The sequence below is a fragment of the Neopsephotus bourkii genome, unplaced genomic scaffold, assembly GCF_033783945.1.
Source record: "Neopsephotus bourkii isolate Nb327-2 ecotype Australia unplaced genomic scaffold, CSIRO-AGI_Nbou_v1 NB_668, whole genome shotgun sequence".
In the NCBI taxonomy this organism is placed as follows: Eukaryota; Metazoa; Chordata; class Aves; order Psittaciformes; family Psittacidae; genus Neopsephotus; species Neopsephotus bourkii.
The window spans coordinates 2628683-2643787 of NW_026901167.1; the positions used below are offsets into that span (position 1 = coordinate 2628683).

Sequence of the window (15105 nt, forward strand, 5' to 3'; positions counted from 1 at the left end):
GAAGCTTTAGTCAGGCACAGCAATGCCTCGCTGTGATGAGTGTCCAAAGGGACTTGCCTTGCTGTGCACATGCTATGTGAATGCAGTCTGGAGGACCCAGGCTCTACACCAGCCCTATCCCCCTTCTTCAGCCAAGCACAGGACACCTCTGGAACTGACATATTTCTGATTCAGAAAGGCAGCTGTTTGCTTTTAACGGCCATGTTAGCCAAATCAGAGAGCAACAAATCTGAACTAGCAGAAATGACTGCAATAAACGAGTCAAATTAAAAACCATTACATGATTGCAACACTGGATGCAAACACGAGATCTGCTATCTTACATCTGAGTGAAGGAAACATATACCTCAGCAAGTCCTCAGTGCCAAGTATTCATACATCTAATAACTGGGTCGGAGTTTCCCTCTATACCCCTTGTGACTTATAAGGAAAATTGGGAAGAACACGTACTGATTCAGCCTGATAAGAAAGTACTTTGAAGAGGTGCTTCTCCACATCAGCTTTGTGCACATGAATATCTGCTTCACCATCGCTCCCCTCAAGTAACTTCGCATACAGTTTTTCTATACTCTAGAAAACAAAATGCAGCATCACCCATGGAACCTACAAAGAGATGTGTTTATAAGAAATCAAAACTTGAAAAGAACTTACACTCATTGCAATCTCCAGAAACTCATCAGCAAGATCAGGCTTTCCAATATCTATCCATCCTTTTCCAGTTTTCATAGACATCTGAAGGAGAAAATTATACGTGCTCTGTGAAAGGAGGCACTTTCAGGAACAACTTTCAAGGCAATGTTAGATCTCATCTCACTGATGCACATATCTGAAGTAAGAGAGGGCTGTTTCACCTCTCCACTTTCTGACAAGCACTTCTCATGCCTGAATACTTACATGCAGCATAAGACATGGTGCCGTATTAGACAGTAAGATACTGACATAAATGAACGTGCTGCTCGTGTAACATCTTTCCATACGACAAAGCTGTAATGCCAACTGCACTGGCTCAGCAAGGTATCCCTGTGATGACACAGGTTCTCCCTTCAGTGTGTTTATTCCCCAGAAGTCCATTTCACTCCCCTTCCAAAGCAACCCAAACAGGGTTTGAAGGTTTCCCTTGGGCATCAGCTGTACTTCCCTGCTCACCCATCACTGGCCTTACCAAAATCTGTCTTCGGATAGTTGCCTCCGGAGGATCACTGCCTTCACAAAGGCACACCAACCTGCAGGCAACAAACCGTACTGCAAGAAAACAGGGCAGACATCCCTGAGTTCACTGTTCCTTTGGGGTTTTTATCCTTCAGAAAGTCAGGCCCTCTGTATCTGAAATACTGTTTGCTACTTTAAACTACAAGAGAGAAAATCTGAAAGCTTCAGAGTCAAAGCAGTCTGACTTTTAGCCAAGTTCCTTAAAACAGCTTTTCAGGCAGTAAGGAAAACAAACATATTCTCAGAATCACCTATTAAACACTTTAGAGAGAGTTTAAGCTAAATACACAGTATTAAAAGACTTAATTACATTGCAGGTGCTTACAGTAGCATGTCTTGAGAGCCTCAAAACAGCCTTCAGCAAGACAGGGAAATGAAGTTTAATAATCTTCACATTTTCAAAGTAAAAACATTTCCAGGCCTTCTTTACACATCAGGGGTGGAAAAGACATCACTTAATGTATTTAAAAAAGCCTCTCCCTGGCCCTTCAGCTGTGATAGAAGATCTGAGAACATTACACTCTACAATTACTACTTATTTTGGGCAAGCTTACCCTTTGCCTTTACCTGATAAAATTTATATAATGCAGATTATGCCTAATTTTGACTATAATCCCTCAAAACAAAATTGCAGGCCAGATGCTGCAATCCTGCAGAACCACATGAAGAACAGGAAAAGACCAAAAGCTCACTTCTGCTTCCCCCCAGCCCTCCTCCAAGTAAATCCACCAGCTGTGTACCTGGCTAAGGCAGGGAAGTAAAAGTGGATTTAGTTTTTCTATGTGATGAGATAGTTACACTAAATAAACAATTTCATTTGATGTAAATTAAGTGACCAACAGTCTAAAATTTGTATCTGTTTTTTCCATAAATTTTTAGATTAAAACCATAGCATCAGAAGGCAAATTACAGCTTCCTTTAGTCACATCACCTCTTTACATGATGCTAGCATGGAAAGGGGGAATAAGAAGACCAACACTGAACCTCTGTCTCAAGACCACTATTACATGGCGATGCTTCTTCCTAAACTGTTTACTGAAGGCCAGCTGCATATTTTGCTCTGTCTACACCCTATCTGCAAAGATCCAAATAGGTCTACAGCACCACATGTATGCCTTGCAGCAGTTTCCTTTTCATGCTACAGCACACAAAACAGATTGAGGAAAGTATGGAACACATACATACATTTAGCTCTTTGCTCATCATTGACAACAGAACCCGTGTGTTTGGTCACAGCCCAGTTCCACAGGCTTATTGCACCCTCTTCAACCTGAGTAGGAGAATTCCATTAGATTGTTTTGTCCTGGTTTTGGGTCACATGGAAATTTACTACTGGCAAAGGAGCCATCTTTCATGTGCATCACAGTAATGACCTGCCCACATGTTTGTGCAACTCCCTTCTAGATTGGAGTCAAAGGTGTGAGTTTTCCACAAAACTGTTGTATGATCCCACAGGGAGATGTGGGACAGTGACCTGAAAACAGGCATGCTAAATAGACCAAACAGCATTCCTTCAGCTAAAAGTATGGATCACTATTTTCCATAAATCCGTCACTGAAGGAGAACCCTAAGCAGCTGGCAGGAAGCACGTGCTCTTCTCACAGAGATATTCCATCAGATCCATGCAGTCTTTTATGAAAGGCTGTTTCACAGTGCAAGATGACCTACCCATCTGGGACCAATTTTCTCACCAACATTCACAGACACAAAATGTGTGCAATAGCACATGACCAAACCCAACCGATTCACTGGCAGCTTCCAGGATACATCATGGGCATTCTGAACAAGCTTGAAAAGCTCGGAGGTTTTGGAAAAGAGCTCCAGGGACTGTATCGGGATGTGCGGTACAGCTTCACCTCTTTTGCCTATCAAAAAAGAAAACTAGGTAGTTTAATTACTTTAAATATCTCCATCAGGAAACTTAGCAAAGAACAAAGGTTACTGACTATATACTCTTGTTAAAAAGATGATTCAGTCTTACAGCAAGGCAATAAGCTCCTTTAACAACCCACCTTGAAGAGCTGCACTTCCACCACTTCTAACCCTTGTCTCTGTGGCAGATCTTGCCTACAAATATACTCTTGTCTAACTAGGAGTCGTTTCATGGCCCCTCTAATTGATCAGATTACAAATGAATGATTTCTCCTTTCTTTCAAACTGACAGCCCAACTGATTCAGTCGCAACTGAAGGTCACCAGTTTTATGCTCCTGTATTTCTTTACAGACTGCACCAAGAATTACTTTCTGTTTATTAAACTTGCAAACCTGTCCTGCTCCTGTCACAAACACATGACTTTTAAAATCAGGCTTCCTCTGACAGTAATGGCTCTGAGTTAAATCTCTTTCCAAAATACAGTTATGGAAGAAAAGGTTGGGCAATATCCCACCAGCCTAGTTTTTATTTCAGAACCATGTATTGCTTTTAGAGAAAAACCTTCTGAAGCTGACACTGTTTTATAAGAACTCCTCTAGAAGAAACAAGTAACAGAATCCCAGACTGGTTTGTGTTGGAAGAGACCTTAAAGCTCCTCCAGCTCCAACACCCTGCCACGGGCAGGGACCCCTTCCACTGGAGCAGCTTGCTCCAAGCCCCTGTGTCCAACCTGGCCTTGAGCACTGCCAGGGATGGGGCAGTCTTTTCCTTAAGCACCCACTATTGATACTGGAATCCCCGTACGGGGTGAGCAAGACCTCTTCCAGTACCAACACCTCAGTGCACAGCGCTCCCTGCTTGTGTTTGTACTTGAAATTACAACCAGACACTACTAGAAAAGTGAAATAATAAAACCGCTCAACACCACCAAGGTACCAGTTCTCGTTATAATGCATTTTCACACCTACGATGAACATGGTGCATGCACACCACTTTCCACTTTATTTCAGCCTTCCAAGCTCTCGGGTTGAAGAGATGCAAACCCCGTTCGGTTCACATTTCCGCAGCGCTGGAGCCACCGGTTCAACCGGGCCGCAGAGGCTGCCTCCAGCCACCAACCTGGGCGAGCGCTGCCGCGGGCGGAGAGGCTCCGTCGGGCGGGCCGGGAGCCCGCGGCTCCAGCTCAGCCGCTCCCCCGGCCTGCTCAGGGAAGCTCTTGGCCGCCTGGAACAACTCCTCGGTGAGGGCGGCGATGCGGGCCGGCGCCTCCTCCCGCAGCAGCTCCCGCAGCAGCCCTTGAACACAAGACGGCAACGGGGAGGTGAGGCAGGGCCCAGCGCGAGCGGCGGGGGCCGCGTGCCCGCCCTCGGTACCTGCCAGCGCCGCCAGCCGCACCCCCGCCATGCCCGCGGGCGCCACCCCCCGGCGGCTGCCGCTGCAGGAAAGGCGCGGGGCATGCCGGGACCGGCTCCAGGGCCGCTCCGAAACCGCGCTTCCGACGGCTCAGCGCGCCGATTGGCTGCGCGCCGCTACCGCCCCGCCTCACCGCCCCGAGCGACAGGCGCTGGGGCCAATCGGGCGGCGTGGCGGAGGCGCGACTGGTGCGGGTGCGGTGCGGTGCGGTGCGGTGGGCGCGATGGCGGCGGGGGGAGAGAGCTCGAGGAGCGGGCGCAGTGTCGTTTCGGGGCTGCTGAGCACCACGCTGAGCGGGCTCAACAGCGACTCCTACTGCGAGATCAGCCAGTACCGCGACCAGCACTTCCGGGTGCGCCCGCGGCGGGGCCGGGATGGGGAGGGCGGCGGGGCTGGAGCAAGGCCGTGCGTGGAGCCGGCGAGTGGGGGGTGACCGGCGGGGCCTGGCGCCGTGCTCACAGCTCTGCGCCCTCCCCTCCGCCCTCAGGGCAGCCGGCAGCTGCAGGAGAAGTCCCTGAAGGTCTCCTCTACGCTGTATGTGGGTAACCTGTCCTTCTACACCACCGAGGAGCAGATCCACGAGCTCTTCGCCAAGTGCGGAGACGTCAAGAGGATTGTGATGGGGCTGGACAAGATCAAGAAAACCCCCTGTGGCTTTTGCTTTGTGGAGTATCCTTTGTGGTTCCCTGCCACAGACAGCCCGTGTGCGTGATTGGCACGTCGGGTTCCTCCCTGAGCTCTTGCATGGCCAGGCACATGTTCACTTTCTCACCTTTAGACCCGAGCGAAGTAGCAGGATAAGCCATGGCAGCATTCCCAGGCAAAGGGTGCACGCTTGTACAAGTCATACCCTGAACTGTCGTTGCTCTCCTGTGAGGCCTGCCCCTCGTGTTCAAACTCGGTCAAGTTTCCGAGTATAAGAAAGCATTTTACAGGTTTCTTGCCCTTAGCAAAGCTTTGACATGTTTGTTTCATCTACTTTAGAAATAAGCGATCCTAAGCTACTTCTTGTCTGTGCAGGTACTGGCATTCACATTCAGAATCCTTTCTGGGTGGGAGCTATTTTTAGCTTGGGCATATATGAGTACAGTATTTGATCCCATAGAGAAGAGCAGTTGGAGAAGCAAAGGCTGGAAGGCAAGAGTTTTCTACTTCTCAGATACAATAGTTTCCTTTTATTATCCTTGCACCCAATGAAAGAGTGTGCTTATTTCTCCTTATAGTATGCTCCAGGTACTACACAAGAGCAGATGCTGAGAATGCCATGCGCTTTGTCAACGGCACACGACTGGATGACCGCATCATTCGAACTGACTGGGATGCAGGGTTTAAGGAGGGGCGACAGTATGGAAGAGGAAAGACTGGAGGACAGGTAAAGGCAATCCCAGTTCATACCTTGAACTTGAACCCCCTCAGACTGTGCTAGTTTTGTGTCATGCAGAAGAGTGTGTAGGCTCTAAAGACCTGACAGTGAACTTTAGCCACTGCTAAGTTCTCTCAGTAACTGATGCGTGGTGTTAAAAGCTAGCGATGGAACTTAAGGCTATTTCTTTGTAGGAGTCCAAACTTCCTGCAATGCAAGCAGAATGGCACCTACATTCAAGCTAACATTCTTAAAGTTATGTAGATTTGCATGGAGGGGGACAGTGCAGCTACCAGGCTAATGTCATCATCCAGCAGGCTGCCCCAGTGCAGAAGTGAGATTCCTTTGCAGATTTGGAGAAAAAATATCCTCGATGTAGGGGATAACATACTGTGGAAGCCAAGCTTGGCAATCCAGAAAGCAGGATCACAAGGCTGAATACAAGTTCGCCATCATATTTGCCTCTTGTCCAAATTAAAGACCTCAGCCATCAGTTGTATCCTCACTTACCATTTTCATTACAATTACCACCTTTTTGGTAGATTATTTGAAGAGATTTCAAATGAGTCAAAGTACTTGTAACCTGAACTTTAGTTCTCCACCAGCTGAGCAAGGAGGGGGGTGATGATCCTGAAGCCTAGCAGGAGACAGGCAGTGCAGGATGCTAATACCTGTGTTCCTGCTGTGCCCCAGGTGCGAGATGAATACCGGACAGACTACGATGTTGGAAGAGGTGGCTTTGGCAAGATCGTTCAGATGCAGAAGGCGAGTCATCAGCCTGCAGTCTATTAGTTGCCTCATGGATCCTAGCTTGTAGAGGGCTTTGTCCTTCCAGAGCTAGCCCTGTTCTCAGATTTTGGGTTGGGGTAGGGAGCGAGATCCAAATTCCAGCAAAAGGTGAGCCTCCTTAGTCTGTGGATGTACGTGTATTCGTTCCCCCTTCCTTCTGGGCTAGAGAGGATGTTCTGTGCTGGTACAGGACAACAAGGGAAAAAATGGAGGATTCTGGGTGAGAAGAAATGCAGCATGTCCCACACGCCTTGTGCTAGGGTAGTCTTCACATTGCAGCTCAGCATGTGGCTTCCTTCCAGCTCTGACTGCAGCCATACGTTCTCTCCTGTGAAGCTTAAAAGCTTACCACCATCAGAGCCCTCCAGGTGCCTGGGCACCTTCTGCAGGTAGATAAGAGATTGAGGTTTCTAATTTACAACCTCACCTGCTTACAAAGCTGTATCGCTCTTTGGCTGAGAGAAGTGGAACAAGGTATTAGCATCCTCTTGGAGGTGCTTGTCTGCACATTTAGCCCCTGGGTTGGTCAGGGCCTGCAGAGCATTTCTCTTTGTGATGCCCAAAGTGCTGTGTGGCTTTTCAGATCCTCACTGTTCATTGGGATTTTGTTAAAAGTGGCTTGTAATGTTTAAATAAACAATTGGAGTGTATCTGGCTGAGATGGAGTTAATTCAACGCCTAGCAGCCCTCCTAGTGCTGGGCTTTGTATTGCTAACTAGGTGTTGAAAGCACATCAGTGTTTTGGCTGCTGCTGCTGAGTGCTCCTCAGCATCAAGGCTGTACATCCAACACTCCCCCATCACCAGTAGGCTGGGGCTGGGCAAGATCTTGGGACAGAACAGCGTCAGGACAACTGACCCCAACTAACAAAAGGAAATACATTCTTCCCTGTGAGGGTGCTGAGGCGCTGGCACAGGGTGCCCAGAGAAGCTGTGGCTGCCCCATCCCTGGCAGTGCTCAAGGCCAGGTTGGACACAGGGGCTTGGAGCAAGCTGCTCCAGTGGAAGGGGTCCCTGCCCGTGGCAGGGGTTGGGACTGGATGACCATTAAGGTCCCCTTCAAAAGAAAGCAGTCTGGTTCTATGATACTCCATGCCATATGATATCTGCTCAGCAGTGAAAGCTAAGAGAAAGGAGGAGAGGGGGGATATTCATTGTTACTGTGTTTGTCTTTTGGAGCAACTACTATGCTTGCTGAAGCCCTATTTCCTGAGAATTGTCTGTAATTGTACCTGATGATGGGAAATAAAGAATAAATCTGTTTTCCTTTGCTTCTGCACACGGTCTTATTTCTGCTTTATTAAACTGCCTTTACCTTGATCCACAAGTCCTTTTCCACCTTACTTTCTTACCCTCTGTCCTGGGAGCAGAGGCTAGCAGCTTGGTGGGCATCTGGTGAGCAGCCCAGGGCAGCCCACTGCTGTCCTTTTTGGTGCCTACCGTGAGCCCTGAGCCAAGGGCCGTTCTGTGCCCCAGGGGCTATAGCTGCAGCAGTTACTCAGGAGCAAGCCTCTGTGCGGCTCACCAAGTTTGTTGACTGCTGACTTGGGAACACGTTGGTACAAAGATGGCTCTGTGCTTTGCCTTGGCACTGGTGGCCTTGTGTGGAAAGGATGAGGGAATACATCTCCCTCTTCCTACCTGGGATTCATATGGGTGGTTTTATTACACAGGCTCCTGAGGTCCTTGCTCACCCTTACATAAGCTGTTTGATACCACTAACATGCTACGGGGTTTGTGGAATCTGGTGTCATCCTTGGGTGAGGCAATACTGGAGCATGCCCTGAGGTGGCTGGTCCCTGGGTGCAGGGTGTGCAGAAGGGTTTGGGCAGGTACCACCTCTCACAGCCTGGGACTTCATAACTGAGCAGGCAAGTAACCCTGTCGAGCTGCTGGGCCAGCTGACGGGAGGGTGCCTTGTCTACCCCTGTGAAAAGAGCATCTTCTAGCACTGGACTGGGGCTTGGCCTGTGCCTCCTGAGCCACTGTTCAGTACTATCAGAGAACCATGGTTAAGACAGGGACCCAAACCACCTCTGAGCACCCTGACAGACTGGGGTGCAAACTACATCGGAGAGCATGATAGTAGAGATTGGGACCCAAACTGCATCTGAGGACAACCAGGGTCAAGATAGGGGCCCAAACTACAAATTTGTCCCAGTAGTGAAAAAGACAGTGTTTGACCAAACAGCTCGTCCGTCAGACAGGAAACTGGAGGAAGAAGTGAGGGAGTTCAGGCAAGAAGCAGAATCTGCCTGGTCTCTGACCTCGCCAGAACCTTGGGACATGTGGAGAGGTTACAGCTGCCAGAGGGGTGAGTGGGTTCCTGCCTGTCACCAGGAGCTGCTTGTGAAGTGTACGGCTGCTCTGAGGAAGACAAGTCCCTACTTTCCACACCAGCAGGTTCTAGAACTTTCCCTATCTCCTGTTCCACAGTCAGAGGGGTGTTTAAAGCAAACCAAGGGCCCAGTGTGCGCTTCAGAGAGCAAGGAACCAGGAGCTCCCTTCCCTGTGCTTCTGATGGGCTTTCCTCCCCTTTGCAGAAGAGCGTGACCTAAGAACCTGTTCTTTGGGTCCAAACAGCAGAGCAAAGGAGATGAAAACCTTCATGAGGTGTTGCCAACAGCTGGGCAGGTAACTCTACTGGGGAAGTGAAACCCTGCCTGTGAACCGGGGTTGTATTATGCAGGTAATTGCAGCTGCTCCCTGCCCAGTAACATGTAATCATGATTTTTCAGGCATTATGTCATCCAAGAGAACAGAAACAGTTGCATACCCATCTGCAGCCCAGGCACATAATGCAGTTCAGCTTAGCACTCTTCCTACCCCCAGGGCTTGATAACTGCATTCACATTTAGGCTGTTGAAATGTCTCCTACCTGTTTGTCCTGGCAGTCAGGCTGCAGAGCGCTGACAACTGTCACAGCCTTTGAGGGAGCTGCAGGTTCGGTCCTCAGGAGGTTGAAGCAATGACAGCGCTGAGATGAGCCCGTGATGCAGCCTGCTCCTGGGGTAGAGGTGGAGTGAAAGGAGCAGGACATTGACTTCAGAGCAAAATCTACAAGCAGTCATCTGTCCGGCCTGGCAAAGCAGCAACAGCACGAGGTCCCCTGTGGAGAACGTGAATTACAGACAGAATACTTGCCTGGGCAAACAACAGGGAAACGGGAAAAATAAGGGAGATGAGGAGAGGTGTCAGCCATGAAACTCTCGGATTAGCAAAGGCACCTCTTGTGTTTGCTGTAGGGAAAGGTAAGGCAAGCTTCAGATTGCTCTTGGAAGAGCCTGGTGTGGCCTCTTGGACACATCAGTCCTAGGTATCCGACAGAACATGGAGGAAGCTGTTGAGGCAGGGGCCTGGGCTGGTTTATGACTGCAGGAGGCATCTGTCCCCAGTTTTGTGAGATGCTGTGATTTCAGCTTTACACAGATCTTCCTGTTCCACTCACTCCAATCTGGAGGAGGAGTGCCTCCTTCAGCAGGTCCCAAACCAGGGCTAGCAATCTGTGCACTGTTCCTCTTTCAACATAACCTTTGCAAAGAGATTTGTGCTGACTTTTATTCAAATACATGTATTTGCCCAAAAGAATCCACCTCAAATACTACAGCTACAGCAAATGTCAGGATCCCTTCCTCCTCCTACGGCAGTCCCAGGCAGAACCAAAGAGAGATGAGAAAGCTCACAAGTCAGTAGCTGCTGGCAGCTCTGCCTGTGCTGCCATGGGTAGGTACCCCCATGGCCTGTGCTGCACCGGTCAGAAAGGCGTCCTTGCCAAGAGCATGCCCAAGGACCCTGGCCCAGCTCCTGGGCAAGGCTCACCCTGTGCCTTGGAGACTCAGGCTCCAGGGCTGCCTTCCAGCCACCTTTCACCAGCACACAAAGGTCCTGTTATGAGAGAAACCCCTTTGTCCTCACAGTGCTTGGGCAGTGCCAAGCCAACAGACTGAGACCTGATGAGACCCAAGAGCAACGGGGTGCAGCTCAGCAGCAAGCCCATGGCTGCCTCTCCAAGGCATGCTGGAAGCAGAGCCCTCATTTCCCTGGCCAGCAGCCATGCTCTTTCTGTAAGGAGCTGAGTTCACGCCAGCACCAATCAAAGGAGCTTAAACCACCCTTGAGGCTTCCTGGGGGATCAGGACCTGGGCTCCAGTGAGTTTCTGCTGGATCCTCTGTGATCTGAGCATCATTCCTCCCAGACAGAGAAATGAATGAAGCGGAGCGGGTTGGCCAGGAAACGATGCTCCTCCTCAGGCTCCTCTGCCACGGTTTCTCTCAGGGACACCACACTCGAACCCACCTGACTGGGGAGGCTGCCTCAGCAGCTTTCAGAATCCATTGATCCAGGAACAAGAGCACACTTAGAGGAACGGCAGCACGACTGCCATGGTGCTCCCCAGCCGCCTGTGCCCTTAGAAGACCCTGATCACCTTCCTCTCCCACTGGTGTCTTACAGGATCCCACCCTTTGCCATGCACCCCAGAGCTTGGCTTCACAGTGCCTGGGAGATGAGGTGGGCTGCCTTGTCCTCCCCCCACGGAAGCAGCAGACCAGCTCACGTGGTTGGGCACTGTCAACCCCAGGGAATTAATCACGGAACCCCAGCTTGGTTTGGGTTGAAGGGACCTTAAAGCTCACCCAGATCCATTCCCTGCCACGGGCAGGGACCCCTTCCACTGGAGCAGCTTGCTCAGAGTCCTCTTCCCAGCCATCTCCTCCCCTGCCAGAGCCACCATCGGCTCCACGTGCGGTGCTGGGGTGGCTGCACTGCTCCATAGGGTGTTGTGGTCCATGCTGACTGAGCTGGGGCCTCTCACCCAGCCTGTGGCACCCACATGCCCTGCACCCTCGGCATCTCCAGCCTCCCCATCCCTGCTGCACCGTGACCCTTCCTCTTGCACTCCCTGTGCCGCCTCCACCATCCCCTCTCCACGCTGCTTGTCCCTCGGTGGGGAGGGTGCAGGTGGGACACACTGCGAGAGGGACTCGGAGTGCTGAGGGGTGCGGGCACTGGGCACAGGCACTTTGTCATCGCCATCACCCCAGCAGTGTGAGCCCTGGGCCGGGCTGGGGCAGACCCTGCCCTTGGGCTGGGAGCAGGAGTGGGACCCAGGCCGCGGGCGGCAGCCCTGGGGAGGCAGGAGAGGAGAGGAGAGGAGAGGAGAGGCGGGCAGCAGGGCATGGAGCCGGGCCTGCAGAGGCAAAGTGAGGGGAGCGTGAAGGGGTGATGAGGGAGCTGCCACCCGCAGCAGCGTGGGCCGGGAGGATGATGAGGCACACGCAGCCTCCTGCCAGTGCCCGGTGCCAGCAGCTGGGTCCCGGTGAGCTGAGGGGTTGGGACCTGCCTGGAGACAGTGAGTAAGGAGCGATAGGAATCTCCCCAGCACCGCTTTGATCTCGTGGGGCTCCCCTGCAGCACAGCAGAGCACTGAGCACTTTGCTCTTGCCCCAAGGACCCCGTCTGCCCCTGGGGCATTCCCTGGATCCTGGGGCTTGGGCCCTGCTGATGGATGCATCCCACTGTGCAGCTCTGCTCCCCTGGCTGGTCACCCGTGGGGAGGAGGATCTGCGGGTACCTGCTCACCGCTCCTGCGGGGAAGAAGGCAGCTCTTTAACTCCTCATGGAGCAGCATGGAGCAGCAGCCTGTCTGAACTCCCAGAGGGAGCACTGTGCCCATGGCTTGGGCCAACACAGCCCGAGCCGACAGCCCTTCAGCTCCCCTGTAACCCAGGGCAGGTGGCAAAGGGAGATCAGGAATCCAGCCTGGCTCTCAGGGGAGCCTCCCAAGCGGCACCACAGCCAGGAGGAAAGCGCAGGAGCAGGCTCCAGCCCTGCCTGTGCTCCTGCCCATGCCCATGCCCGTGCCCATGCCTGTGCCCGCTCTGCGCAGCAGGCAGCAGTGGCAGAGGAGCAGCAGAACAGCTCCAGGCTTGCCTGGCTCCCCGCAGGGCTCCCCTGGGAGGCTGAGCGCAGGCAGCAGGCAGAGCACAGCCTCTGCTCCGGATCTGGGTGGAAATTCCCCCGGTGATGGGCAAACCGCAGGCAGCTGTGTGCAGGCGTGGAGAGCAGGCGCTGCTGATTGCTGCCTTGCCTCGGCACGGGGAATGGCCCCTTCCACAGTGCCACTGGAGGGGAAAACTCACCCTGCAGCCCCAGCACCCAAGAATCTTCACCCAGAGCACGCTTCCCTCTGACCCCTCTCTGCTCAGGAGAGCCCCGGGTGCTACCAAGCACCTCGCAGGCCACACACAGGCTGCGCAGCAGCAGCAGGAGCAGCTGCTCCCTTGTGCCAATGTGCCTGGGCTCAGCTGGGTGCCATTCACCGCCTGCTGCTGTGCTGGGATGCCCCATCCCTGGCAGTGCTCAAGGCCAGGTTGGACACAGGGGCTTGGAGCAAGCTGCTCCAGTGGAAGGGGTCCCTGCCTGTGGCAGGGGTTGGAGCTGGATGAACTCTGGTCCCCCCCAATCCAAACCAGTCTGGGACTCTATGATTCCATACACAGTAACACCAGTGGGGCCACGGAAGGCAGAGGAGCTGCCTGGTGAAGGATGTGGGATGCAGTAGGCAGGGGGGGACAGGGTCCCTCCAGAATGGGGCTGGGGCAGTCCCCCCAGACAGGGAGCTGGTGGTGGACAGGGCTGCTGCCCATGGCAGGATGGCACCAACTCACTGCACTGCACTGCACGGCACCAGCATGGTGCCAGGGGGCTGCTCCCCTGCTTGACTGCTGGGGTAGGACCTGGGCTTGCAGCACCCTGGCCATGTTCAGAGCTCTGCCAGTCCCAGTAGGTGCCCAGGTTGGGACTGGTTCTCAGTGGGATGGTCTGGAGCCAGGCATGGGCATGCCCGGGGCACAGACTGACACATGGCCATAGGCATGGCTGTGCACACGTGCACGGGGACCCAGACACAAATGCACGGGCGGCTGCAGCAGTGCCAAGCCGGGGCAAGGGGTGCAGCTCTGTCACAGGCCATTTGACCGCTGGGCTTGCAGAGCAGCACCCGAAGTTGGGTGCAGGGTTGCAGGGGATGATGGGCTCCTGAGCTGCCCCAGCCAGGAGATCCCCACCCGGCAGCACGGTGGGACCGGGGCTGCACAGTGCAGGGGCAGGAGCAGGGAGCTGGAGGGCTGCCAGGAGCCAGTGCCAGAGCCTGCAGCGCTCGAGGGCTGGAGCTGAGCCCCTGGCAGGGCACCCAGAGCCACAGCCCCTTCTGCTGCGGGCACAGGCACAGGGCAGGGCTCAGCTCCAGCCCCGGGGACAGGCAGAGCTGATGGCACAGGGCCCGCACCGCTGACCGTGCAGTGACCCTGTGTCGTGGTTTAACCCATCCAGACAGCTTGTGCACTCCCTCCCCAGTTATACCCTGGCCCGTGCTGTGCTATGGAATACCTCTTTGGTCAGTTTGGGTCAGGTGTCCTGTCTCTGCTTCCTCCCGGCTCCCCTCCTCCCTGGCAGAGCATGAGGCTCACAAAGTCCTTGGCCCGACCAGAACATCATTGTTATCAGCTCTGTTCCCAGCCTGAAAGCCAAACCACAGCACTGCACCGGCTACCAAGAAGGACAAAAATGACTGCTGCTGCTAAACCTAGGACATTATCCACCCCTTATTCCATACCATTCATGTCATGCTCAGATCCCACATTTTCAATATACCATCACTCTGATCTCAGTGCACTTCTATCTTAGTGCATGGACCAGTCCCTATAAAGCTGCTGAGTCCATCTGGTCCATGATGCCAGGCTCCATCTCTTGTAACAGTCTTCCAGAGCATGAGAGGCTGTGTGCAGTGTTCACACTTGGAATAACCTGGGCAATAGTGTCCATTGCTAAGTTCACCCATCGATCATGAGTCCATCTCGATGTTGAATCTCTGCTCTGATGGCCTTAAGGGTCATGGGCCCACCAGGCTCAAAAGAAGGACAAAAATGACTGCTACTGCTGAACCCAGGACACCCTGCCAGAGAGCAGGGAGCTGCCAGAGCCATGCACCATCCATCTGCCCTGAATTAGTTTAGTTTGCAAAGTAATCCATCAGGGCTGACTTAGAGCAGAGCAGGATGGAGGAATTATCATCTCCCACGGGTGCAGCCCAGCTCCTGGCACGCTTCCTCGGCATTCCTCTGCCATTGCTCGAGCCTCCAGGGGATATTCCCAAGACCTTCACTGCCGTCACTTCCCTGGGAGCTGGTGATGCAGTGCTGACCACCCCTGGGCCTGCGTCCTTGCACAGTGGTGACGGCAGCGCTGAGTTCTGCTGCATGGTTCCCTGTCCCAGCGACAGGGCCTGGGCAGGGAGCTCACCCAGCACCGCAGTCCCCGCTCTGCACTGGCACCAGCTCAGCAGCCAGCCTGGCAGCAAGTGAGGTCCTGCCCAGGGGTTTGCCATCACAGGGCTGTAACACAGGAGGCAGCAGGAGTAACAGAGCCAAGCACTTAAGAAAACATTTAGTTTAATAGG

The 15105-nt window shown here is 53.1% G+C and overlaps 2 protein-coding genes across 11 annotated transcripts in view; one reads left to right on the forward strand and one right to left on the reverse strand.

Annotated features, from left to right (window-relative positions):
- Positions 1-4339, reverse strand: part of TEX11 (testis expressed 11) — a 31207-nt gene extending 26868 nt beyond the window's left edge. For 3 of the 9 annotated variants that reach the window (XM_061353257.1, XM_061353258.1, XM_061353254.1), the window contains exons 1-3: positions 2395-2848; positions 652-732; positions 451-570 (exon numbers count right to left, since the gene is read on the reverse strand). In XM_061353257.1, coding sequence (XP_061209241.1) covers positions 451-570; positions 652-732; positions 2395-2415 — 222 coding nt within the window. In that variant the 5' untranslated portion in view covers positions 2416-2848. Of the gene's footprint in view, positions 1-450; positions 571-651; positions 733-1162; positions 1243-2394; positions 2856-4201 lie in introns of those variants that run through there. The other 6 variants (XM_061353255.1, XM_061353256.1, XM_061353262.1 and 3 more) reach the window with 6 other exon arrangements.
- A 365-nt stretch (positions 4340-4704) lies between these two features.
- On the forward strand, positions 4705-7642 carry LOC133212185 (nuclear cap-binding protein subunit 2). Of its 2 annotated transcripts, none has more exons than XM_061353293.1 (4): positions 4705-4847; positions 4983-5199; positions 5719-5867; positions 6552-7642. In XM_061353293.1, exons 1-4 carry the CDS (start codon positions 4719-4721, stop codon positions 6648-6650), a joined length of 594 nt encoding a protein of 197 aa, XP_061209277.1. In that variant the 5' UTR covers positions 4705-4718; the 3' UTR covers positions 6651-7642. The 2 variants fall into 2 exon arrangements, with proteins under 2 accessions (XP_061209277.1, XP_061209278.1); XM_061353294.1 differs by having other exon boundaries at positions 4983-5164; positions 5729-5867; positions 6552-7637.
- Positions 7643-15105: the final 7463 nt, after the last annotated feature.